We start from the raw sequence: 27,516 nt of genomic DNA, 5'->3' as shown, positions 1-27,516 counted from the left end.
TAAGGAGAAAAATGTAATATATTAAATTATGCCATGTGCCATACAATTCCTGGTGAATCTAGAAAAGCACAAAACGTTCAGATGCTCAGACTATGACTGTGATTTAAACAACTTTTTTGATGTGTACAAATACTGTTAACTACTTCTTCTAGCTGTTCACTTGTAATTGTGTTGGTTCATACTGTAGTTTAACTTTATGAGTTTAATGGGGTGGTAGTAATATTATTGACATGTATGCAAAACCTAAAGTCGTGGCGAAACATACAGTAACAGGCACTGGGCGGAACAAAGAGTCACAAGAAACTACTTTTTGTCTTTCCAGTTTAGAAGGATTATTTTCTTAGAACTAGTATGGATTGCTCATATTTCAGTGGTAGATTAACTGATGCAAGATCTCCAGGGTCGCATGCAGATAATCAGATATCAGCAAGGTATCAGGAACCCTGAAACCCATATTGTGTGTAGTTTATATTATGTAACATGATCTTTATGTAAAAGTTTAATAATAATTGTGTATTAATAACACTGATAATAAACTCAAATCAATATAATCTAAAAATTGCTTACATGCACTAAATTTAGTGATTCTGTTTTTTTAAAATAAAATTTTCGGTTTTTAAAGCGCTAACCATGTGTAATTTAACGTTTAGGTGTTTTATTTTGAAGTACATTGTTTACGTTAGGCACGTCTTCAAGAAGAGGCTCTGTTCCCGCCTCTGTCTCTGAAAACCCCGCTCTGATTGGTCCACAGCTCTGCCAAACAATCTCGGGCACCAATCGGCATAAAGAACTGACAACGTCATCACTAGATGCCGGAAAAAAATTGTCACATGTGTCATCTACGGTGTCAACCAACTTGGTAGCCCTTGTGGAATGAGCGGAGACCGTCTGTTGGGCAATTAATCGATCAGAAAGAAGACAGTAATGTTTAAGTAAGACTAACTCAGCGCGTTGACATGTGATTAATCGGTACGTTGTGGTTTGAATGACTGCGGGAGACGATTAGCATGAACAGGCTCCATGTGAGGCTCTGGTACTTCACGTCGCTGTTTGTGAACGACAGGACTCTCTCTGCTCCTGTCCGCTGTGATTCTTCTCTCCATCGGACTGCTTTTCAGCTTTTTCGGACCATGGCCACCACTACCACTAACAACAATTTACCGAAGAAAGCCAAGCAGAAGGAGCCGCTGCGCAGAGTGAAAACCAAAGAGAACCGCAGCAAGCGAGGAGACGTTCATGGACCGTCCACTGTGTACCTGCAGGTGGTCGGAGCTGGAAGCAGAGATAATGCTGCGTCAGTTTACGTATTCTCCGAGTTCAACAGGTACTTCAAACCGTCTGAAGGCACTTTGGAGCACATTTTTTGTGCTGTTGTATGTTAGAAAAAACTTGACTTTTTAATGTACCCCACTGGAAACACACTTGCAAAAATAGCAGGCATTAACAGCAGGTCAAAGCGATGCTTTTCCTGGGCTCCACTTTACTGCAGTGATGCAGAGAAAGCTACACTTTTCACTTCCGGTATTTCACAGGTTGTGGATCCTCGAGTCCTCACCTCATATCTTAGTTCTCCTCAGGAGAGGAGTCAAGACAGGTGTTTAACAAAATGAAACGTCCTTTACTTCAAACTTTATTCGCCTTCGCACCTAAATGAGCTTAAGTGTCATCCCATTCTTAATCCTTAGGGTTTGAGCTAATGTCAGCCCAACATTTGCAGCGGTAGCAGCTTCAATTCTGGGAAGGCTTTCCACAGGTTTGGGAGTGTTTATAGGAATTTCTGACCAGTCTTTCAGAAGTGCATTTGTGAGGTCAGACATGGCTCCCACAGACCAGCACCCAGTTATATTTGTATTTAATGGATTAATTGTAAGTTTATGAGACTGCATCAGTTTGTTGGAAGACACGAATACACACTAATCAGTGTATATTTATCAAGTCAAGTGGCTTTATTGTCATTCTAACCATGTGCAGTGGTACAGTACACAGTGAAATGAGACACCGTTCCTCCAAGACCGTGGTGCTACATATAACAGACAATCAACACAGGGGGGGTTGCACACAAGTGCAAGTGTGCAACAACCCCCTCCCAAACAAACAGTGCAATACCAGACAGAACGATAAGACACAAAACAGTGCGATAGAAAAGTGCAACAATGACGACCTCCACAGATGATCCATCAGTGTTAAGTGGACAGCGATCGCTCTGTGCTCTCCTGAAGTCAACAATCATCTCTTTTGTTTTGTCCACGTTCAGAGACAGGTTGTTGACTCTACACCAGTCCATTAGCTGTTGCACCTCCTCTCTGTGTGCTGATTTGTCGTTCTTGCTGATGAGACCCACCACAGTCATGTCATATGCAAACTTGATGACGTGGTTCGAATTGTGCATTGCTGCACAGTCGTGAGTCAGCAGCGCGAACAGTAGTGGGCTGAGCGCACAGCCCTCCAGTGCTCAGTGTGGTGGTGTTGGAGATGCTTTTACCGATCCGAACTGTCTGAGGTCTCTCCGTCAGAAAGTCCAGGATCCATTTGCAGAGGGAGGTTTTCAGGCCCTGTAGGTTCAGTTTTCCAATCAGGTGTTGTCCATATGTGTCTTTATCATCCAGGTGGCTGAGGGCAAGATCTAGGGTGGTCTGCACATTCTCTGAGTACTCTCCCAGGAATGTTATCTAGACTAGCAGCTTTCCGTGGGTTAAATCTGCAAGGGGGTTGTTCTCACGTCAGCCAAGGTCGAGATGATTTCATCACCAACACGTCATTCTGAGCAGGAGGGAGGGGAGGCGTCACCACAGCAGGCAGGTGTCGTCTACCTGTAGTTGATGATGGCCGTAAACTGGCTGTTGGTGATTTATGAGTGCTATATTCTGTTTTTCTATTAAATAACCTTAAAAAAAGACCTTGTGGTCAGGTGCCTCCTCAGTACTCATTTGGGTTTCCAGGTCTGCCTGACAGACTTCTTTGAGATCTCATCCAGCATCCAAGTGTCCAAAACAGCCTCAGATCAGACGCTAGAACCACAAAGTCAATCACTGACTGTCAATCATAGACTGGATAAAAGATGAACATAGAACATTAAACCTGCCTTTGGCAGGGGGAGTGGGGCGCTCCCTTTGTTCGGTGACCTCGGGACACATTTTGCTGACTGGTTTTGAGGCTAAACATGTCTGTTGTGGTTATTACTGGAGGCAGAAAGATGTTTCTCCTTGATGAGGGTTAGCCAAGTCTTTAGCCAATCAGCATGAGACATCCCTGGTTTCTCACACAGCTCCTGTAATTTCTCATACAGTATCTGGCTCAGTGAGGATATTTTAGAACTTTTCACTCCCTTTCAAAGACCTGTTTGAGGGTTAACGTTAGGTGCAGGTATGGGTAACGGTTTGGGACTGTTTTGGTTTGACAAAGCTGGAAATGCATTAATATTAGTAAATGCTGCAGTGTGAGTGTATGTGGAGCAGGCTGTAGTTACTTTATGTAAACCTCTGATAGCAAAAACTAACTTTAAACCTTTGACTGCACTCACTCAGGTCCTCAGCAGCACACACACCTAGTTTCACGCAGCTTGGAGGTGTTATCGCCTGAGTAGGCGAAGAAAAGGCTTCTCAACATGATAATAAGATGCTTTTGGGCAGTTTGGCATTAGGGCTGCCACGATTAGTCGACTAGTCACGATTACGTCGACTATCAAAATCGTCGACGACTGATTTAATAGTCGAGGCGTCATTTGAAGCTTTGTAAGATCCCAAAAGACGCAGGAATAAGTAGTAGGATTTAAGAGTGTAATAACGGACTGAAACAGAAGATGGCAGCACTGCATGTACAAGGATGCCAGCTGCCGTTAAACCCCGAAGAAGAAGAAGAATTAGCTCTGTCCCAGAATTCATAGCGCAGTTTCCAACAATGGCGGCAGCTACTTAGTTTTAATATTACTCTTATTATTCTTTCTGGGTCACAAAATAAACGTTTAACATATTTTCAGGCGAGAATGTAGCTGTGTAAACCTCAAATATCTGCTCAGTTTATCAAGACACAAGCCACATATTTTCAAAAGCGCTCCGACGTTTCAGAGACGTCTGTTACCCACTAGCTCGATAGCTAGCCGGGGGCTAGGCTAACTAGAGCCGTGAGAACACCGGACTCCCGGCAGATCGTTTTCAAACCCACCGCCGTCTTTCGCTGCTCAGGTTAAACATATATAAGTCACTTAGATAACTTAAAAATGTTATTGTTTGGCTTTTTTCAGTATTTTATTTGTTCCTGAGTAAATCGGTTTGGCTGAGATTAAAGTTATAGTTTTTACACAGCTGAATAAACATCAAGCAGATTAAACTTCACCGAAACAATCTGCAAATGTCATTAAAATTTAATAAACTATCATCTTGTCTTTATTTTTAGTTAGCACATACCTTAAACACTTAAAGCTGTGAGCTAATGATAGTTATATAAGAGCAGATGCTGCTGGTGCAATAAGCTGTATGTTTTACATCCAATGGATGATGATCTGATTAGTAGTGATGGGCAGATGAAGCTTCATGAAGCACTGAAGCTTTTCATCCAATTGGTTCACCCCAGTGCAAAGCTTCTTGAAGCTTCATTTGCTCTAGTAGGACACCTACTGGACGTAAAAATATTAGTTGGCATGAATTTGAAGAGTGTGGCCTTTTGCACACAGCCTGTAAATGTCAACAACAAAAGGAGTGTGTAAAACATGTATATTGTAGTGATGGCAGTATACTGTGTATATTTATGCTGGCAGTATGGGAAATGATCATTTGGAAATGCTTAAAATGGAAATGATCATTTACTGTGAGGTGAGGTGTGGTTGGGGTGTGGACAGTGGTTGTGCTTTTGTAACGTTCAGGTATGGACAGCTACACACTGAGGCTTTGAGCCTCAGTCCTGCCCACATTTTATTCTGTAAAAACTAAATTTTCACTGCTTTTATGACCTTTTTAGTGGGGAGAACATAGCTAGGATTTAATGATTTAACAAATCTTTTAAATCCTTTGTCCTCCACAATGCTAAATGGCTGGGAGTCCTCAATCACCATGCTAACCAGGTCTTCATCTATTTGAGATTGTTCTCCCGAGGAAAGACAACAAAAACAAAGCACAAATATAAATATCACACACGTCACTTATTGCATTGTATAATATTGTTATATCATTTAGTAACATTACTGCATGCTATATTATCATGGCATTTGATGGCTCACCTGGTCTTGCTCCACAATCTGTGTTCCCCCTATTCTCATGCAAAGCTCTGTAGTGCCTAAGCATGGATGAGGTGTTGTTGTTATATCCCAGCTCCCTGGCACATAGCAAACACTTCACCTTGTACAAAAGTAAAGACAGCTTAACATATGTTTTATTGCACCATCAGTATTATGAAAATACATCTTCTGTAGAAATTTACATAACTTGTTGGGAGGAATAAAATCAAAATGTTCCCACACAGGGGAGGACATCCTCCTCTTCTTAGCTGGCTCCATTCTCTCCTGACTTTCTCTCCTCACTCTCATAAACCTCCAAACTCTCTCCAAACTGTCTCTAACTCTCACTAACCGCAACTCTCCATCAAACACCTACATTTCTGAATGAAGTCTGAGGGGTTCATATCGCTGTCATATCTCGCGGCAAAGTTTGAACCGCTTCATGAACCAGTCACGTGGTACAGCCGGGCAGCGAGGCTTCGGACGTCATCATTTTCAGCTCCTCCCATAAATGAAGCAAGCCTCGATACGCGCTTCGCGGAAACGTCCCCTCAATTACTCGACACAAGCTTCGAAGCCTCGATACAGAACGTCACATCACTACTGATTAGTCGACTAATTGCAAAAATAATCAGTGACTAGTCGACTATCAAAATAATCGTTTGTGGCAGCCCTAATGTGGAGCAGGCTGTAGTTACTTTATGGTAACCTCTGATAGCAAAAACTAACTTTAAACCTTTGACTGCACTTACTCAGGTCCTCAGCAGCACACACACCTAGTTTCACGCAGCTTGGAGGCGTTTGAAGAAAAGGCTTCTCAACATGATAATAAGATGCTTTTGGACAGTTTGGCATAAAACAAAAAATAGGAACTTTGACACAATCTGTGGAGCATAATGCAGCAACAGGAATGATCATGATAATAATCTTTTTCCCTTAAAATCCTGAGACCAATCGCCTGGTGTAATTCAGAGGTTCTGATCGCAGCTCGCTCAACGCTTTCTGAAATACACCTATGCAAAACAAACCTCTCTCCGCTGCAGGTACCTGTTCAACTGTGGTGAAGGAACGCAGAGGCTCATGCAGGAACACAAGTAAGCTGGTGATGCCACAGCAGCGTTAAGATTTCAGTCTGTCCGGTGGTTTAAAAAACAGCATGAACATGATCATCGTGTTTTCCTGTGGCAGGCTGAAAGCTGCTCGCTTGGACAACATCTTCCTGACCAGACTGAGCTGGGAGAACGTGGGAGGCTTGTCAGGTCAGTGAGCACAGGTTCATGTTCATCCCTGTCAACACACTGGTGCTCCACACTAACACCAGGTATATATTACAGAGCTGAAGTCACATAGCTCATACATGACAGTAATATTCAGCATTAATGGAAATAAAATGTTTTCATCACCAGTATTCATCAGTTCGTCTTTCTGCATTATTTACAACAGGGAGGTTCTAAAAGCACAACTTGATTATTGACATATTTTGTAAAATATATGCATTCATGAAAATGCCAGTTGAAGCTGAGGACAGTTTCATAACTGTGGATGGAGCCAAATACACTGAAATAACAATCCAACCCAGGCGGAGGTCTGCCTCTCACCTCAACCTGCAGAATTTTGTGCAGCTCAGTTTGATTTATGCAGCAACAGCTCACAAGAACAATCGTCTCAAGGTGTTTTATATTTTAAGATGAAAACTTTAGGTGGAGAACTGCAACAATGTCACGGCCCCTTATGGGCAAGTACTTGGCAACTGTGGGATTAAATTCAATGTATACAGCACCAAATCACAACAATACTCGCCTCAAGGCGCTTTATATTGTAAGGCAGACCCTGCAATAATACATGCAGAGAAAAACCCAACAATCATACAACCTCATGCAAGCACTTTGGTGACAGTGGGGAGGAAAAACTTCCTTTTAACAGGAAGAAACCTCCAGCAGAGCAGGTTCATTCCTTTGTCACCTTAATCCCTTTAAACATGAAGAGACCTCCTTTTGTTTACACTGGTTGCGTCTTAATCATTTGCCTTAAACCCACGCTGGTTTCAGAAGTGAAGGCTTTGAAAACTGACTGACTCCCACACGAAGACCTGGAATAATCTACAGCTCTTGTAGCTGAGATTTATTACGGTGGTTGGAATTATATGTGCACAGTTCAAGAATAAAACATAGAAAAGAGCAGAATATGACCCTTTAAACGTGACCTGCTTTACTTTGATTGTTAATTGCACAAAATTTGAAATAATTTCTGAATGTACAGGTCAATATAAAATAATATTCGTGCACTCTTAGATGATTTATATGTCTATATTCTGTATAAGTAGAACCATTACACAGAATAGCTATTTATTTGATTTTGGTTAATTTCAGTATATTAAATATTCTTATATCTCTTTGTTCTGTAATAATATTTCTGTGTCTCGTCTCGTTGCAGGGATGATATTAACCTTGAAGGACACCGGCGTCCCTGAGTGTGTTCTCTCTGGACCTCCACAGCTGGTGAGAAACAGTGCAAACACGCCTTGAGGAGCTTTTAATGTGAAAGGATTCACTTCACATCTGCTCTCTTCCTTTTTTTTTTTTTTCAAATCACAGGAGAAATATCTGAATGCCATCAAGTCTTTCTCTGGACCGCTGGAGGACATCAAGCTGTGTATGTTGAACTTCTCGAGACAAATGCATTATTTTTGTGTTACGTCTGTGTGATATTCACTGTGTCGTCCCAGCGGTCCGACCGTACACTGAGGAGACGTACTCCGATGACACCATGACGGTTTATCAGGTGCCGATATTCGGTGGGTTTGAATCTGTTTCCTGATTATTATTTTTTTATTCCGTAGCCTCAGGAAGGAGTTTGTTTGTCATCTAATCTGTTTTTTTATGCCATCGTCTCTGCAGCAAAGTCGAGGGACAACGACAGAAAGCGCTCCCACAGGTCGGGCAGGAACAGCCCCACTCAGGCGACTCCACAGAAAGCCGACGTTAGCAGTGCAGACGATCCAGGTGAGTCAGAGCAGGCTAGACTAGACACGCAGTATTATACAGACAAGATTCATTTGACCACCTGAGGTTGGAGCATTCAAATAAAACAGAAAGCCAGCACAAAAATAAAATCAAATTTAAAAATGACTAATAATCATTTAAAATAAATCGACGTCAACAGATTTGGAAATAATTTTAAGCGTAGCTACAATGTGGGATCTTAAGCTTTAGGCTTCATGCCGTCTTCTGTCAGGACTGAGGTGTGAATAAAAGTGTAATAGGCCGACTGTGGCTGCGTGTCTTTGGTAATAACATGAACAAACTGAGTGCAACAATCGCTTCACATTTTAGGTGAAAGGCGAACAGCAGCGAGAGATTCCTCTCTGGTGGTCGCCTTTGCCTGCAAGGTAGGACGCTGTGAAAATACGTCCATCCTGTGACGTGCAAATTGAAGCTTATTGTATCTGACAGTTTGCTTTTTACCTGTCTGACACTTTTCCAGCTTCACCCAAAGAAGGGCAACTTCTTAGTTGCTCAAGCCAAAGAGCTCGGGCTGCCCGTGTAAGTGGAATCACTGTTATGTTCTTTCCAAGTTAACACGAGGTCCAGTTGTCTTATACTGGTGTGCACAAATGATACTTTACATGAAACAATTCTTGTCTATAAAAAGCTTTGCAGTAAAAAAAAGATGCAAAATATTAGTTTTAGTTTTGCTTCATTTTCAGTCTGATTTGAACTGTTTCCTGATCTTTCCTTCTCTAAGGGGCACAGCTGCTATTGGTCCCATCATCGCAGCTCTGAAAGCCGGGAAAAGTATCGTGCATGAAGGAAAAGAGGTGAAGACTCTGTTTTGTTTTCATTCAGGCTGCAGCTCTGAGCTGGACTCGCTCTCATTTCTGTCGCTGCTGGTTTTCAGATCCGACCCGAGCAGGTCTGTACTCCTACTGATCCAGGACCAGTCTTTATTATGGTCGAGTGTCCGTCTGAAGAATTTCTTGGAGCTCTTTGCACCAATCAGCTGCTGGGAAGGTAATAGTTTAACTGCCAGCACTATTTTAATTATTATTTTAATAAAATCATGCTGTTCTCAGACAAAACAAATGATCAAAGTGATCAAAAATGTTTTGGGTTTTAACTTTTTTTTAGGTCTTTAGGTGTTTGCGGTTTTTCTTTCTAGTGGATAATTTAACTATTTGTCTTTTCCAGTGCAAAACAAGTTGATCTATGATTTTTTTCTTTATTAATTTCTTTATTTTCCCAGTAAAATGTGCTGATTTATCTTCATTCATTTGCAACATAATGGTGTTTTTCTGGATACAGACCAAGCAGAATTAGCATTGGAGATGTTCCTTCAGTTCATATATGTGATGTATATTTATCATGAAGATTTATTAACTTGACAGGAGATGCATACATGAATGAGTCACAGTGTATTAGTGTGAGCTATGGTACAAACTCATAAAACTGAGATTTCAGTTTGCAGGTCGTTGTCTTGTTCGTTTATCTCATGTTATAAACTTTTAAATAGGTCATAAAGTTTTGATATGATGTCTTTTTTTCCCCTCTTAGTTATCATGATGTCATAAAAGTGTCCTGTTCAGATTAACTCAGTTCTACAACAAACCTGATAACACGAGAGCTTGTAGGACCTTGAATCTTTTCTTTTTTTGAATTAAAGGAAACTGTATCCTGGTAGAAACTAATTCCCCCACATCAGGCTACGTAGAGTCAAAGAGTCACAATTTGCAGTTTTCTTGCTCTGGAAGACCTGATATGTGCACATGACGCACTTAGATAGATGAAAATAGTTTAGCTAAGCAACACTGCCACACGTGATGAAACGGTGCCTTTGTGCATTTAGTGCCTGTGTGGTGTTTAACTTGACAACGATAACCAGTTATTGTGTGTAAGTTTGACCCTGTGCTTCTTTCTATGCTGTGACAGGAAGTGTGGTTCTTATAAATATTCTCTAGAAGTGTCTAAAGTTGAGGTTGTCGCCCCCTCCAGATACCAGACAGGTGGGACGGAGGACCCTGCTGCGTTGGTGGTCCACATGACTCCAGAGTCTGTTTTGAAAACAGACCAATACAAGAAATGGATGGAGAGGTTTGCAGTTTCTGTCTGAAAGCTTTTTGCCACAGCATTTTGTCCACCGAGCGCTCAGCGGTTGTGTTTCTGCAGGTTTCCATCTACGACAGAACACCTGATCCTTAACGAACACGCGTGCACGATCCACAACATCAGAAGTCACAAGATTCAGGCCCAGCTCAACATGATCCACCCAGAAATCTTCCCACAACTGAAAGCTTACAAAACAAAGGCAAGGCTGATGGACAGATGAAACATTTCGGTGTTCGCTGAAACGTTCCCTTTCAAACGGGGAAGTTTGACCTTACACATTTTCACAATAGACGAATCCCTGCATGCATTTAAACTCTACTTGTACTGTGCTGAAAAAGCACGTTGTTGTATACACTGAGAGAGAAAAGCGCAGCTCCCAAACTGCATGTAAGAAAACATCAAAAAACTTTTATTTTTTGGTTTCCTGTAGGAGCCTCAGGCGGCCTTACACGTCCCGAACGTCAGAGCGGAGTGTCTGCTCAAGTTCCAGCTCAGACCTGTAATGGAGTGGCAAAGGTTAGTTTGCCCTTCAATCCCTCCAATTTAGCCATCGTTACTTTGCAGCTCTGAGCGCCGGCTTGTCATAGAAAACGATCCGCGCTGGACCAGCCCCTCTCAACCGCTTTTTTCTCTCGTCTTTTTTTAACCTCATCTTACAAGTGTCAGGGTTTTATTATTTTTTTCTTACATTGTTTCTGTCAAGTACTGTAGAGGCGCATCAAGGTCAGATGTGGGGGGAGAAAAAAAAAAAACACAGCTTTTTTCCCCAGCAGTGTTTTTGCAGGCAGTGGTGTGTGTCTTTTTCACTCTTGTCTCATTTGTTAGAGATGCCATCCCCTCCTGCAACTCTGAGGAGTTTGTGAAAGAAGCTTCTGAGGTCCCAAACTTTCTGGCAGAAGTGGACGAGTGCAGGAAGATTTGCTCCGCTGGCTCTGCAGAGCTTTCCGGTCAGTTATGGAAACTAGCACCCGCCCAAAAAGTGTTGGATTCACTCACGCGTGGTCTATCTACAGTGCTTTATTTTTGTCTTTATCTTAAGTTCATTAATATCACAAGAAATGATATGAACAACTGAAAGAGTGTAGCTTGAAGCTACAGCTTATGTAATACAACAGTCAGAATGTAAGGAAAATTAAATCGACTTTAGCTTCTGATTTAAATAGAAAATCGGGACAAAAGAAAATAAAAGATGGATATGGATGAACTGTGTCGAGACATCATCACACTATACAATTAGCACAATCCTGAGTAATCATCTTATCTCTATGCTGTAATTTAAAAACAAGTTTTAATTAAACTAATTTTTTGTTTTTATTATCCCTCATTTTAAACAGCTTATAAATATTATGTTTGTATTTCAGTGAGTTTAATCCAATAAATTATGGATTTGTTGACTCTCAGTAGGTTTTCTTTGTTATCATTCATATTTAGTTTTACGTTTTGTGAGTAAAAAGAGAGAGTTGATGTTTGGCTTGTGTTTCCTCACAGCTCTATACAGTCATACGTGGAGCAGCAAGTCAATAATATAAAATGCTTAAGGCATAAGAAGTCTTCAAATTAAAACAATGTTGCAGTTTGTGCCTTTTGTTTGATACTTTGTATTTAATTTCCAGGTTAATTTGTTATTAACACTAACCGGAAAACATTTTGCTTGAAGGATTATGGCAGTTTTAACTTAACTTTTTCTTTGGTTATTTAATGAGCGGTTTTCCGATTTTAATACATTTAGTTTTTCCAAGGTGAGTCAAACCAGTCAGTAGTTTACTTTCCAGAGTATCCAAACACTGCTTTGAATGCACTCCATTGACTTATGTAATGTAAACAATAGTGGTCCAAGAAGTGAACCCTGTGGCACCCCACAAGTTACCTTTTAATAAACCAGAATCTGTATTATGTATATGTGCATACTGATACCTGTCATCCAAATATTGAATTAGTCAGTGATAGGCGAGCATTCTGATGCCATACCTGTCTCATTTACCTAAAAGCAACGTCTGATCATCCAACACCTTTTTTAGATCCTGAAGTATTCCACCGGTGTGCTTCTTTCTCTCAGTTGCATTAGTAATATGTTTTTGTTTGTCGACCTCACTCATCGTGCATGCATGGTTGTGTTGTTTTTGTTGCAGGTCAAGGAGGAAAATACCCAGAGGTGGTTTTCTTGGGAACTGGGTCGGCTCTTCCGATGAAGATCAGGAATGTCAGCGGCACTTTAGTTAATATCAGGTAACGTCTCTCAGGACAGGAAGGCAGTGTAGCTCACCGCTGGTGTCAACATTGAAATAAAAATTGATTTAGAATTTCAAGACTCTTACGTAAGAAAGAGGAAAATCATCTTTTTATCAAGAACCGACATTTTAATGAGATTACATATGTTGCTTTTATTTTGGTCGGTCAAAACAGGAAGTCAAAGAGAATCTTTGATCGTCTCTTAATCCTGTGAGATCCTTAATTTATGTTCATGTTTGACTCCGTGTTACAGAAGAACAGAGATGGGCGTAATGCGTTACTGTAATCTGATTACTTTTTTCAAGTAACGAGTAAAGTAAGGGATTACTATTGGAAAAACTGTAATTAGATTACAGTTGCTTTCCCGTAGGAACGCTGCGTTACTGCGTTACTAAAACCGTGATTTTTTTGCGAGAATGTCTCATGACAGTGACGTAAGCGAGTGCGACGTTCGTGACAACAGCTGTGTGCAGATCAACAATGGATCATATATCGAGTGCAGAGAGAGTATGAGCGTGCAGCGTTTAAAGCGTGGAAGTACTGACCTTACTTTGAGTTTGATTCCATAAAAAGTGACAAAAACATTAGTGTCCGTTGTGCGTGGGAAGAAAACTTCTTTTTACAGCGAAAAAAAAACCCTAAACTTCCAAACAAGCACCGAGTAGCTACGACGTAATGGGAAACTCACAGAGAAACTTGTGGATTCTTCCACTGACCGCCGCAGCACACCTGCACCAGGGTAAACCTCCGCCTACCCCACTCCTGCTTTACAGGTGAAAATAGAGCAACAGGACCGCTAGTCTTTGACTTTATTTATTTTCTGCTGTGTTTTACTTGCATCTATTTGAAAGACTGAGTGTAAACACACAAAATATTTTATTTTATGTGCTGGAATGTGCAGAAAATAGGTTTAAATGTTAAACTAATTTCTTCCAGTCAGAGAATGTTGCATATAATTACATTTTTGCTTGATGCATAAAGTTAAAAGATTAAAACTAATAAAACAAGTTTTAAAAAGAGACTTTTGCATTTGATTACATTTTGTATGATGGATTATGTAGAAAAAGTAGAATTGGGCTGAAAGATCTATCACTTTATCACCTATTCAGGTTGTAAATCGTGTTTTTAAAAAGTAACTAAGTAACTAAGTAATTAATTACTTTTGAAAATAAGTAATCAGTAAAGTAACGGGATTACTTTTTTCAAGTAACTTGACCAACACTGCAGAGGAACTGCTAAAATGACTGAACCAAACTTTTGACTCTCAGTGAAAAGTGAGTCTGACTCTTACAATCAAATATCTGTTGTCAACGAGCAGCCCGGCCGTCTGAGAGCCTCTCATTGTTTTCACAGACTGAAGCTTTTATCTGCAGTACAGAGGATATTATTCACTGTGTCTCCAAGCACCTAATGCAGTATATGACCCAAACCGAGACTAGATATTGCACAAGTTTCTTTTTGTTTCATATTGGCAATAGTATGCTGCCGTAGATAACAAAAGGACTGAATTTTAAATTGAAGCTGTTGCCTCAGTTCTTTGTTCTCACTGCTTTCCTGGGGAGTTCGGGTGACTTCTGGTCTTCTTTTTTAATCAATTCCACTTTTCCCACCCTGTCAAAGTCTTTCTCATCACTCTGATCCTTTCATTAAAGCTCACTGCTATTCTGACATTTAGATTCATAGACAGCCATCTGTGCATCCACCTCCTCCACCATCCAAACTCAAGACATTACATCTGACTTCAGATGATCTCTCAGTATTTTATGATTCTTTTGTGTTTAGCTTAGGAAAGGTCATTGCATCTTACAGTATGTGTGGTGGTATTTAAACACAGAGGTGGAAGGTATTCCCACAGAGATCAAAGATGTTTGATGTCCAAAGTGGGAATTAAGCAGTTTTTGAGTGCGTGGAAAGGTGGAGGTGACGGAGAACATGAAAGGATTAGCACATAAACTACAAGATGCTCTAAAACAACTTACAAAGTAGCTTTTCTCCATATGTATCTTCTTCTTCCAGCTCACCACCGTAAGGAACATCCCTCTCCTGAAAGTTGCCAGATAATCAATGATATTTACTTCCCCTGGTGGTCATGAAGGGAATAGACCTGAATAATGGCCTAAATTAAATATATTTAAAACCTAAATCTTAAAGTTGTTATTGCATCATTTTTCAGTTACCACTGTGTTTGGTCCAAATAAGAATAACAAAGTCTTATCTCGGATGTAAATTAGGTTAAAATGTCCCATTTTTAAAAACATCAGTTTTAGACAGTATCTCATTCAGCTGCAGGAATCTGCTGTTTTCATCATTGTATACACCTGATGTATTCCTCATGTATCCTCAGTGGTGTTTGAACAGTGCTTCACTGTCTCTAGTCAATTTTAAGAGGCTTAAAAACTGATTAAAATGATTTCTTAGTGTAAATTTGTAAAACATACAAAGGCGTCCTGTAATGAATAATGATGCGCGTGTACTGAGAAGGCTGTACTCACTCACTTTGTCTGGGCACGTTTCACTCGTCCCTCTTTTGTTTGTACTCGCATGAAGCCCGAGTCAGTCGTTGCTGCTGGACTGTGGAGAGGGAACCTTCGGTCAGCTCTGCAGACACTACGGGGATGACGTTGACGACGCTTTGTCCAAGATCGCCACGGTCTTCATCTCACACCTGCATGCTGACCATCACACAGTAAGCAGCCGTGCATCAGGTTTTAACTTGTAAAAACAAAGTTGGACCGCTCGACTTACTCTCGTTGTGATGTTTTTGTGTCAGGGGCTGGTGAAGCTGCTGTACCAGAGAGAAAGGGCACTGGTGAGTATTTGAAATACTGTTTCTTTTTTCTGGATTGAAGTGAAAACTCGAGACATGAAAGGTTGGTTAAAAATAGAAACCTCTGTGTGAATGTGTGTGTGGATGGGTGGATGTGTAAAGCGCTTTGGGGTCCTTAGGGACTAGTAAAAGCGCTATACGAATACAGGCCATTTACCATTTATACTACCTCCTAGTTTTGTGTAAGGATTCCCAAATAATGACATTCCTGGGTCACATGTGTCACATCTATACCTCCAGGCAACTTTGGGAAAGCCGTTTAGCCCGATCTTCCTGGTTGCTCCGGTTCAGATCATGACCTGGCTCAACCAGTACCACGACTACTGCGAGGAGATTCTCAGTCACATCAAGTATGTGGACGCAAAAACATCTAAACTCATTAGGACACACTCCACCTCCATGCTTTGAGTGCTGGATTAGTTAAGCTGAACTGTTTTTGCTGTTACTGAACAATTTCTTTGTGTCTTTGCATTTATAATAATTTTAAATTAATAGTAAAACCAAAGCACAATTGCATTTATGTATATTATACCACTTGCACTACATTATTTGTGTGTACTGGACGAAGAAAAGTCTGTTTGGTGTATTTTTGACAAACACAGTTGTCGTCATGTTATCAGCAACTTTCGGGGGTTTTAATTTTTTCTTCTGATTGGTTGAAAAGTGTTTGAGCTGTTCAGAGTAGCTGGAAAGATTCCTAAACTATAAATCATGTAATTACATGCAGTACGTTTAGGGAGCTAATTCCTGTCGTTGATGTTTCATAGACCAGTGTTTCCCAACCTTTTGGAGCCACGGCACACCACCAAACAAAAATGTCACAAAAAGCATATTGATCATTTTCCCTGCGCACCAGGTATAGCGTTATATTGTCCCCAGTATACTTCTTTTACTTTCTTCTGACCACTAACCATGCTAGGGCCTTCATCTGGGTCAGAGTTTTCTCCAGGACCAGGTCAGACTGGATACTTTTATTTTGAAATATGTATCTATTGCTGTTACGCGCTGCGTTGTCTCACTCGCAGCTTGACTATTATGACACAGCTTGACATTTCTTCTTCGTTTTCTTCTGTTTTACTGGCAGTTGGCAACCCATTTAATTAGAGCAGGTAGTTGTACTGCCCTCTAGTGGAAGAGAATGTAACTGCTCTGCCTGTTACTCAGGCCGGACGTTTAGAGCAGCGGTCCCCAACCCCCGGGCCTCGGACCGGTACCGATCCGTGAGTTGTTTGGTACTGGGCGGCGAGAGGTGAGGCTCAGGTGTGAAGTGTATGGTTTTCAGGGTTTTTATCGGTTTTCAGCGTTATTTTGTTATGGTTTTTATCGTTTACTCTGTTTTCCTGGGTCTTTTCACGTGTGTTATGAATAAATTTTCTTTTTTTCGGTACCGGTACTAGTTTTATTTTGTTGTATTTATCCGCGACACCTTAAAGGCCGGTCCGTGAAAATATTGTCGGGCATAAACCGGTCCGTGGCGCAAAAAAGGTTGGGGACCGTTGGTTTAGAGTACTAACCAGGTGGAACCAGATAATCTTCCACGACACCCCTATGTGCCGTGGAACAGTGGTTGGGAAACACTGTCATAGACTACTATTAAATAATTAACAACATATCATTAATAATAATAATGATGATGTTTATTTGTGCTGCACATATCAAAACCAGCATTATAAGAAACACAGAATAAAGAACAAAGGACCTTCTTTAAGTGTTTCTCAAAGGTCAGACTAAACTCGAGTTCTAACCGGTGATTTCATGCATGGATAAAGGGCTTAGGGAAGACTGAATACTTGGAGCTTCCCTGAACCAGTGATGAGAATTTCTGTTTTATTTGAGTTAAAAATTGAAAAAGAGCAGGTCTGTAATTGAAGAATCCACTTGTACAGTTAAATTTCCAAGTATGTTGTTGTTTTTTTACTTTATAGAAATATAAGACATAGAAAATACGAGTTTTGAGAAATGCTTATGGAGTAACTCAGTAACCTAAATTACTAGAACTATAGCAGCAGGAGGTCTTTCAGCCTTTAAGTTGCATTGACTGAAACCATGAACAGGATAACAGATGAGCATAGACACTGTGCCGTTTGAAACTCACTGGTTTCGAATCATCATCAGCTGTGTTTTGGCTGTCATCGTGTAGTTATTTTACATATTTGGGTAAGAGATCCTTGGCAGTTAGATCAGACTTCAGAAAAACCTACAAGCCTGTTTGTTTGTTTGTTTGTTTGTTGTCTGAACCAAGTAGCAAGTCATAATATTAATCATATAATTCCTAAAGGCACCAACAGTTAAAAACATGTCGGAGAGGCGTAGAGCTGCCTGTGTTGGGAGTAGGGCTGCCACAAACGATTTATTTTGATAGTAGACAAGTCACTGATTATTTTTGCGATTAGTCGACTAATCAGATCATCATCCATTGGACGTAAAATGTACAGCTTATTGCACCAGCAGCATCTGCTCTTATATAACTATCATTAGCTTACAGCTTTAAGTGTTTAAGGTATGTGCTAACTAAAAATAAAGACAAGATGATAGTTTATTACATTTTAATGACATTTGCAGATTGTTTTGGTGAAGTTTAATAAACTCCTTGCTATCTAAAATATAACAGGACACCGGAGTAAATTCTCGAGCATCTCACACTTCTGATAATCAGCTGTCTGCTTGATGTTTATTCAGCTGTGTAAAAACTATAACTTTAATCTCAGCCAAACCAATTTACTCAGGAACAAATAAAATACTAAAAAAGGCCAAACAATAACATTTTAAGTTATCTAAGTGACTTATATATCATGTTTAACCTGAGTAGCGAAAGACAGCGGTGGGTTTGAAAACGATTTGCCGGGAGTCCGGTGTTCTCACGGCTCTAGTTAGCCTAGCCCCCGGCTAGCTATCGAGCTAGTGGGTAACAGACGTCTCCGAAAACGTCGGAGCGCTTTTGAAAATATGTGGTGTCTTGATAAACTGAGCAGATATTTGAGGTTTACACAGCTACATTCTGGCCTGAAAATATGTTAAACGTTTATTTTATGACCCAGAAAGAATAATAAGAGTAATATTAAAACTAACTAGCTGCCGCCATTGTTGGAAACTGAGCTGGGCTGCGCTATGAATTCTGGGACACAGCTTCTTCTTCTTTGGGGTTTAACGGCAGCTGGCATCCTTGTACATGCAGTGCTGCCATCTTCTGTTTCAGTCCGTTATTACACTCTTAAATCCTACTACTTATTCCTGCGTCTTTTGTGATCTTACAAAGCTTCAAACGACGCATCGACTATTAAATCAGTCGTCAACGATTTTGATAGTCGATGTAATTGTGACTAGTCGACTAATCGTGGCAGCCCTAGTTGGGAGCGATCAGTCGGCTCAGGAATCCAAATGAATTCTTGTAGATTTGCTATGAAGGGAGAAACTCGTCCATAGAAGCAAAAACACATTTGCAGACTGCAAACACGACCAACTAAATGTTGGCCTTTAACATGGGAGTCTATGGGGATTGACTTGCTTTTGGAGACAGTCTCAAGTGGCCAAAACAGGAACTGCACTTTGGCTTTATGTTACATTAAGGTCATTCCAGTGGTCTAATGTAAGTCGTCTCTCTGTTACTTTCCTGCACCAGGTCCTTGTGATGACACCCTTCACACTAATCATGCACGCACTTGTCTGTGCTTAAAGGTGAAACGGTCAGTTTCAGTGCGTCGTTTCTCTGATTTGTTTTTCAGCCTCATCCCCAATAAATTTCTGTGCGACACCGTCGAGGTTCCCAAACAGAGGACGAAGTCATTCATCCAAGCGATGCTGAAGAAGAACAACCTGCAGCGGGTCAGCAGCCGTTTGAACCTCACATATTTATTTATTTATTTGTTTTAAGCCTTTTTAAAGTGACTCATCGTTTTATTCCCGTGTGTCTCCCAGTTCCACACATGTTTAGTGCGTCACTGCAAGAACGCCTTTGCCTGCAGCTTCACTCACCAGGAAGGCTGGAAGCTGGCCTTTTCTGGAGACACCATGCCCTGCGACGCATTCGTACACATCGGTTAGTCCTACTCAGACTGATTAAAGTCCATACGTCACCCAAGTGTATCTAGGCAGAAGCACATAATAGCAAATTGAGCGTCCGCTTTCGATATTACAGTGATTCATATAAGGTCATCTTGACTCTAGCTCGACTACATGGGTTGTTTTGAATAATTTATCCGATATTTCTTAATGCTCTCAATCACTCTTGTAGCTGGCAGCCTCTTCTAAATGGTTCCTCTGGGATCCCTCTTCATTGACTCTTCTTAAATTGCTTGACTGGATTCTGTCCAAGCAAAGCCTCCCAGAGACAGCCAGTGTTTCCCAAGTCTGCTCATTATAGATGGCTCAGCTCACCGGACAAACAGGGCATGCGGATTCTTGATCACGCTGACCACCTGATTGATTTCCTGTGGGACGGGAAGAAGCTCTAAGTGCTTCCCTCTGATTTGGGCTTCTCATTCTTTCTTTTTATAACCCAGGAAAAAATGCGACCTTACTAATCCACGAGGCCACGCTGGAGGATGAGCTAGAGGAGGAAGCTGTAGAGAAAAGGCATAGGTGAGTGAAACAAACTGTGTGGCTCTGCAGGTACTTTAAGGCGATTTAATGAAAATGTTGGAGGAGGAAAAACGAGCAGTCGGAGCTCCGTGTCAGCTAGCAAAGACTTCTCTTCACTCGCTGATTGAGGCGGCCGTTACTTTCCGAGTGCATTGTTAAATCTCCTCATTCTCCGCACATATCGACATTGATTTTTGTTCCTTTTTTACGGCGCCACTGTGAGCGTCCGTCTTCACAAAAGCGCGTTTTTATGTCTTTAGAAAACAACGTTCCCATCGAAGAGCGACGTAAATCTGTGACTTTATGACTCATCTTTTCTCACAGTACAACCTCCCAGGCCATCGGTATCGGCATGAAGATGAACGCCGACTTCATCGTGCTCAACCACTTCAGCCAGCGCTACGCTAAGATCCCGCTCTTCAGCGAAGACTTCAACGACAGGGTGGGAATATCCTTCGACCACATGAGAGTAAGTCCGGGTGCAGACCTGGCTGTGAGAGCGGCCGCGTCTGATTTCTTTGACGAATAATGTCTCACTGGATTTGACAGCTGGTTTCCAGATATCCTGTTGCACTTGAAGGCATCACGGGGACACTGTGTGAAACATGGTCCACAGACATGTGCAGATGGAGGCTCTCTTAATGATCACGCAGTCCTGAAAGTTTTAATACTATAGTGTTGCAGACAGGGGTCCCCATAGAGTTAAACTTGGAAAGTTCGACTCGCTTCAGTTGAAATTTCTCGGCTGTGCTTTCAGAAATGAACTTTTCTCCAATTCATCCACAGCTTCAGCAGCAGGGTCCATTTATGCGTTCCTAGAGAAGGTTTTGCACATTTATATACAACAACAGCAAGAACTTCAAACAATAGGATATTAATACTTTTAGAAATAACATTTTTTAAGGTTTTAAGGACATCTGTATATGTCAGTGGAGCTTAGTTCCTTGGCTTTCCACTATGATGAGGCTTGGCAGAGATCGGCAGTCATGGACTGATTTTCTTTGCTAATTAACTTTACCTACTCTAACTACTAACTAACTACTATATCATCTGCTTGGCATCTCCTTCAACTCCACTTTAAAGTTCATGGTGACTTTAATATCTTTAGATGCTTTCAAAAGTATCAACATCTTGCTTTTTACATTTTGCGTCATCTGATTTTTTTTCCCCATTCGTCTAAATAAGAAAATTAAAGAACAACATTGTGTCCGGACAGGATTAATCTCTTTATTCAGTGCAGTGGTCCCTCACTATAACGCGGTTCACCTTTCGCGGCCTCCCAGTTTCGCAGATTTGTTTGTGCACAATTTTGCATGCTTTTATTTTCTTTTTTAACAGCGGATTGTGTTCTGCATTAGAGGTGGGAATCACCATACATCCCACGATACGATATTATTGCAATTTTTAAAAATATTTTGCGATATTCAGATTCTGTACATAAAGGTAAACTTTATCAATATTCATTTTATCTAATATCAAAGTCTCACACTCAGTCTTTCTCTCATTTCAGTTTTATTGTTGACAAACTGAACGGTTTGTATTACAGTCTAGTCCAACTTAACTGAATCAACCATCTGGTACAATTATAGCTATTCTGAACTATGCAGTTTATGAAAACTATGCAGCCCCTTCAGCAACTGAAGAATTTGAAAGTAAATTAAAACAAAATATAATTTTACATTTATAAAAAAGTTTTAAACTTCATTAAAATAAAACATGTCTTAAATTAAAATAAGTAAACTGTCATGTTTATTGCTGCCATAAAAAAGTTAAACACATTTGGACAGTGAAGGAATGTCAGGATTCTTGCTCAGAAAAAGGATCAACATGCTCTGAAGTCAGAGCACAAAAAACTTTTTGTAACAAAATATCGATTTCTGCTGTCCCTGTATCGATACATTATTAGCAAACAAAATATCACGATGCTACACAGTATCGATTTTTTCCCCACCCCTATTCTGCATCCTAATTGGCTGTAGACCATGTCAATCAGTCTCCTCCATGTCATGTCTCCTGTACAGTACAGAATGCGTTCAGCTTGTCACATTTACATAAAAAAAGAACATTATGCTGGACACCAAATTCATCCGCATCAAAGCTAAAAAGCTTTATGAAACTTGAGCTGACAGCGAGGAGCAGGATGCTGCGGAGTCCAGGCCATCGACGAGTGCTTTTAATGCCAGCAAGGACTGGTTTGACAAATTTCTGAAATGCTTTGGACTTAGAAGTGTTTGACTGCACGGAGGCCGCCTCTGCGGATACCTCTAGAGCAGAGGCATAGGTGAACAACAAATTTAAAGCGATCATCAAGGAAGGAAGATATAAACCTGAACAAGTTTTAGTATGGCTGAGACAGGCTTATTTTGGAAACGAACGCCCTCTCGCACCTTTATAATTCAGGACGAAGCCAAAGCCCCAGGATTCAAGGTCCAAAAAGATTACGTGACTCTGGTTATGTGTGGAAACGCCGCGGGCTTAATGATAAAACCGGCGCTTATTTATAGATCAAATCCTAAAAAACAAACTTTGAGTGTGAAAATGTTCATGCCTGTCTGAGGAAAGTGTGTAGTGAGAGGTTTTACAGCCTTAAAGCATCTGTAATAATTAAATAAATAAAAAATAAAGCTGACTACTTTGCGGGTTATTTTTAGAACATAACTCCCGCAATTAACGAGGGACCACAGTATTAACAAAACGTGTGTAAAAACAGGAAGCTGGGACTAAACCTGGACCTTAGTGGAGGCTGAGTACTTTCTCCCAATGTATGACTGACATGATAAACTTCTGGCTCCTCAGCCTTGCTCATTAGTGATTGTAAGACACCATACATTACCAGTAAGACTAAACCAAAGCACGAGAAATGACAAATTAGTATTTAAGTTTGATGAAATATCTAGAATAGAATAGAATAGAATAGAATAATCCTTTAATTGTCCCACAAGGGGAAATTTGGTTGTAACAGCAGCCAAAAAGACAAATATACAGGACACGGAACAGAAACATACACAATTTTTCTTACATATTTACATTAAGGACAATGGTTACTATAAACAGAGAGTACTGTACAGTTATTAAATAAAATAAAAGTAATTACAGGTAAGAGGCAAAGCAGGTTGTAGTGCGAATTGGTTAATTAACTAACTTATTGCAGTTACAGCATTAATGTAAACATCTATGTTTGTTGGGAGCAGTTCTGATCGTACAGTCTGACAGCTGCAGGGAGGAAGGACCTGCGGAAACGCTCCTTCATGCATCGAGGATGCAGCAGTCTGTCACTGAAGGAGCTCTGCAGTTCAGCAACATCTACATGCATGGGGTGGGAGACTCTGTCCATGAGAGATGTTATTTTGGCCAGAGTCCTTCTGTCTCCCACCACCTGCACTGGGTCCAGGGTGCATCCCAGAACAGAGCTGGCCTTCCTGATGAGTTTATCCAACCTCTTCCTCTCAGCTGCCGATAAACTGCTGCTCCAACATACCATATCTCCAGTTAAAGGCACATTTAAGAACATTTTTTCAGCTGTTTCTTAATCTAAATGTTAGCAGAAATGCTGCAACTTCCAAGACAAGATTTTCCATTTTTTGTAACATATAAACTACCAACAACAAACATTTATACAAGAATAACAAGGAAATTATACTGTATATAAAACATTTACTGTAAAGAGTATAAATAAGGATAAAAAGTCTAAATGGAACGGTTCTGAATGCTTTCATTTAAATATTGTGGCAATTTCCTTTATTTTGTCTGCTCACAGATTCGTTTTGATGATTCCAAAATCATCCCCAAACTCATTCCTGCACTGAAAACCCTGTTTGCCGAGGAGCTCGGCGAGATGGAGGAGAGGAGGGAGAGGAGGGAGATGAGATATCCAAGAGGAAGCAGCTCTGAAGTGACCAGCGAGCATAAGACGGGAGCGCCGGACGTCGGCAGAGGTGCTAAAAGAGACCAGGAGGAAACAGCAGCACATGTAGAAACGAAGAGGCTGAAAAGCAGCTGATTCCTCTCTTTCATTTAAACATGAGTTTTGAAAGACTAAATAAATCCATCTTGAGTTATTTTATTTAAATGAGCTGGAGATTTTTATTTGACTTGTGTGGTCTGATTAAAGAAAATGCGCTTGTTGCATTAACTGTGCAGATCTGAGCTGTGACTGTAGTTTGTTTTTGTTAGACGGAATAAAGCAAAGCTCGTCACGTGTCCTTCAACAGTGATTTGTAATCTGTTTCCTGCTGGGGGTCATTTCACTTCACGTCTAAAGACTTTCTAAACTTTTAGAATAAAAATAGTTTAAATTTAGTTACATTCGTGTAAAAATAGCAACAAATCTATATAGTCTGTTCAGCTGAAGATAATTTGTGGCAACATCCAGAGCTAAAGTGTAATTTGCATACATTATAGTTACTTTAATGTCCAATGGAAGCTGACACCAAAAGAGAGTCAATCCCTGTGGATGCCCATGTTTAACATTGTAAGGCATTAAATAATTGTATTTACATGCTGCTGCAGTAACAGGCTCAGTCTCTGGAGTGTTTCCCCTTCATAACAACTCATCCAGCTGGATTCTGTAGGGAGGGGTGTGGCTATGTTGATAAACAGGTGTGCTGACGTGGGCACCTGGAGCTTATCGGTGTCTTCTGGATCACATCTGATGTGCTACTTATGGTAGCACTAACATGGTGACAGCCATATATGCTAACCCTCCAAAATACAGTGGATGCTGTCATGGTGGCAGTTTCCATCCTTTATGTAATCTGTGGCTTTAAGGAATTCACCAGAAGAAGTTCATTTTTCTGTTTTCACATCTTGCAGCAACTTATTTTTTCTGGTCTTTTACTGAATAATTTGATTTATGAACAAGCCACAGTCATACTGCACTTTTACTCCTGTTGAAGTCATTTATCACACACTGAAATGCCAAAAGGTGCAGATGTTCGGTGTCTTGCCCAAGAACACTTTAACCCTTTAAAGCCGGTCAGAGCAGCACGCTCCATTCTGCGTAACTATTTTTAAATCCCGGTAGCTCTGCAACCACGTGAGCTAGCGCAATAATTTTTTTGCATATGAAACCGGAGGAGTTGTACTTCCATCTTATGCCATCAGCTTGTCCTCGGTCACAGTTTCCTTCCACATATAGCTTTGCAAAAACTGCATAAAAGCACTTGTAGCAACAAAAACATAATATTCCAGAAACACGCTTTGCCGATCCGATCAGCTGTTTGTAACACTTCCTACGTCCATCAGCGTGAACTATCGCATGTCCGCCATTACCTGCCTGAAACCGGAAGTGATGTCATTTTGCGGAAATGTAGTTTTTTACCATCGGGGCCTCATGAGCCTATACTGGTGTTTTTAAAAGTTATCTTTGACTTTATGACTTTCTGTGTCGTTTCTGGGATGCTTAGGACCAAAATTGCACTGCTGGAAATAGTTTAATTTGATGCATATGCTGTTATTTTGCAAATTTGCAGTATAATATTTATTTTCGTTTTTCCTGCAGTATATAAAAATTGGTGTATTTCAAAAATAAAACTATGAAGACACTTAAAATAAATTTCCTGTGGTGGGAAACTATTTTGTGCAACTTTTTTGTATTTACAGTTTTGAGGGATAAGCCTCTTAAATTTCTCTAACTAGAAATATATGTTAAAAAAACAAAAACGATTTTCAATTTTTTTGTAGTTTATTGCACTTTTTTGCAATTTATGTAATTACTATGCACTTAATGCAGACATATTATTAAAATTTGAGCTATAATGGTTGTATTGATGTATAGCAACTTGAAATGGCTCTATAACATGTAAAAATATAATATATATATATTGCCAGAGCTATAATATAAAAGCTCTGGCAGACTTGGTCCTATGGTAGGTCTTAAAGGGTTAAAAGGCTGATTGGAGAAGCTGGGGATCAATGAACAGTACAATGTAATAGAAATAAATAGAAATGATTAGAAAGGCTTTAGGCTTTAACAAAGAAATCCATTCTTTCAGCATCAGATGATGTTTGAAAATTAATAAGATACCAGGATACTTTACGAGGGGTATGTTGAATATTTCCACACACGTCCACATGGGGGCTTCAGTGAGCCATCAGAGCTTCGAGGTACCTGTTACTGTGGCCTAAAGGAAAAATCATGGTAATAAGCCTCATGAAGAGATGGGCTATTATCTTTTGCCACTGGAGGGAGGGGCGGCTGCAGGAATCTCCTCTGCTCACAGCAGAGGAAAATGAGGAAAAGTACTGAGACACCAGAAGGGTCGGGTGTATTGTTAGAAACTACACTAAAGGTGCTGGCTCACTATGAAACTGTAGTTTGGCTTTTATAAAAGTTGCCTTTTGATTTGACGTATGACACGAGGCGCATACAGTCTGCAGGCATGAATGAACTTTGGTTTCAGAGGTCTGACCTTTCAATTACAGCGAACTTGCCCTCCGAGAAGACATTTACCACTGCCTTGTTCTCCCGCAACCCTTTTTCTCGTATGACAGTTTTACCTTTGTGTCTAGGTTCAAATTGTCAACATTTCCATCACTTGTGATTCTGCTCTAAATTCAAGGCAACAGTTAGAACAGATGAACTTCCTAAAAGCATCCCCTCCTCTTTCATTAGACAGTTGCCAGAACCATGAAGTAATTGTGCGTTTTCAGAGATTAGTGACTCGAGCGGTGGGTCTGCGATTAGCCTATTTTCTGGAGTGTGAAGCAGTGAGATGAAGATGCATTGCTCCTGAGCCTTCTGAGTCCATTTAGAGGCCTTTGCCACCGCTGAGGCCGCTTCTATCAGAGGAGGCACGCGTGATAAGCAGAAAGGGGGCATAATTGGGTTTTGACATAAGCATTGCAGAGTCAAAATGGTGGATTGATGGACCTAATCATCACTTGACCAGCAGTGAACCACCACAAATGAATATTGAAGACATGGTTCAAATGGATTTACCCGAGATTTCGCCAGCTTGCTTTTTACCCTGTGTGAGTGACTGCAGTGGTCTTCATTCATTCGTTTTTCTTTCCCAATTATTTGTATTTTTTTAAACTGCAGTAAATTAAAGAATGGATGCAAGCAGGCAACGAGAGAAGCTCACAGGGAAGAATAATGCTTGAAATGAAAGGAGAGATTGCTTTCACTTTGATTTTGATTGATATTTATTTTTAGTTTTCACTAGACAACCAGAGCTTTCACTGCTTGCCCTGAATTGCAAGCTTTTCTTCTTGAAAGTATTTGTTTTAGGATATGCAAAATTAAAAACAAAAAACTAAAGCTTTAAAAAGTACAATATTGTTTGCCAAACATATTGGACTAATAGTAGAAATCAGCACAACATAGAAATACACAAGATAGAAAGTAAATGACTTTTTTCTGTCAGTTTCTTAACATCACATTTGTTTCAAACTTCTCTGATCATTAGGCTTGTTTTTACAAACCTCACCACCTTCCCCTAGATTTTAGGACTAGCTTCACTATTGCCAAAAATAAAGACCCAGATCATCAAGGAATCTTTGTGGGTTACTAATGAAGCCTGCTGGCATCAAAGTTTCCCCCACAATGGTGACCATGTGAGACCAAAACT

General features: G+C 40.4%; 1 protein-coding gene across 2 annotated transcripts; it reads left to right on the top strand.

The window, feature by feature from the left end:
* The first annotated feature begins 626 nt into the window (after positions 1 to 626).
* Positions 627 to 23,978, top strand: elac2 (elaC ribonuclease Z 2). Of its 2 annotated transcripts, XM_085158175.1 has the most exons (25): positions 627 to 969; positions 1,119 to 1,324; positions 6,253 to 6,303; positions 6,398 to 6,468; positions 7,643 to 7,707; positions 7,804 to 7,861; positions 7,935 to 8,003; positions 8,107 to 8,211; positions 8,542 to 8,597; positions 8,693 to 8,751; positions 8,954 to 9,026; positions 9,107 to 9,219; positions 10,198 to 10,296; positions 10,372 to 10,510; positions 10,742 to 10,827; positions 11,137 to 11,258; positions 12,441 to 12,537; positions 15,088 to 15,226; positions 15,311 to 15,349; positions 15,608 to 15,717; positions 19,090 to 19,189; positions 19,283 to 19,403; positions 19,867 to 19,945; positions 20,270 to 20,414; positions 23,703 to 23,978. In XM_085158175.1, exons 2-25 carry the CDS (start codon positions 1,131 to 1,133, stop codon positions 23,943 to 23,945), a joined length of 2,433 nt encoding a protein of 810 aa, XP_085014301.1. In that variant the 5' UTR covers positions 627 to 969; positions 1,119 to 1,130; the 3' UTR covers positions 23,946 to 23,978. The 2 variants fall into 2 exon arrangements, with proteins under 2 accessions (XP_085014301.1, XP_085014300.1); XM_085158174.1 differs by having other exon boundaries at positions 636 to 1,324.
* The last annotated feature ends 3,538 nt before the right edge of the window (positions 23,979 to 27,516 follow it).

Source organism: Neolamprologus multifasciatus, chromosome 4 (assembly GCF_963576455.1).
Source record: "Neolamprologus multifasciatus chromosome 4, fNeoMul1.2, whole genome shotgun sequence".
Classification (NCBI taxonomy): domain Eukaryota; kingdom Metazoa; phylum Chordata; class Actinopteri; order Cichliformes; family Cichlidae; genus Neolamprologus; species Neolamprologus multifasciatus.
Note: the sequence above shows the minus strand (reverse complement) of the source record. Positions and strands in the feature narration are given on the sequence as shown.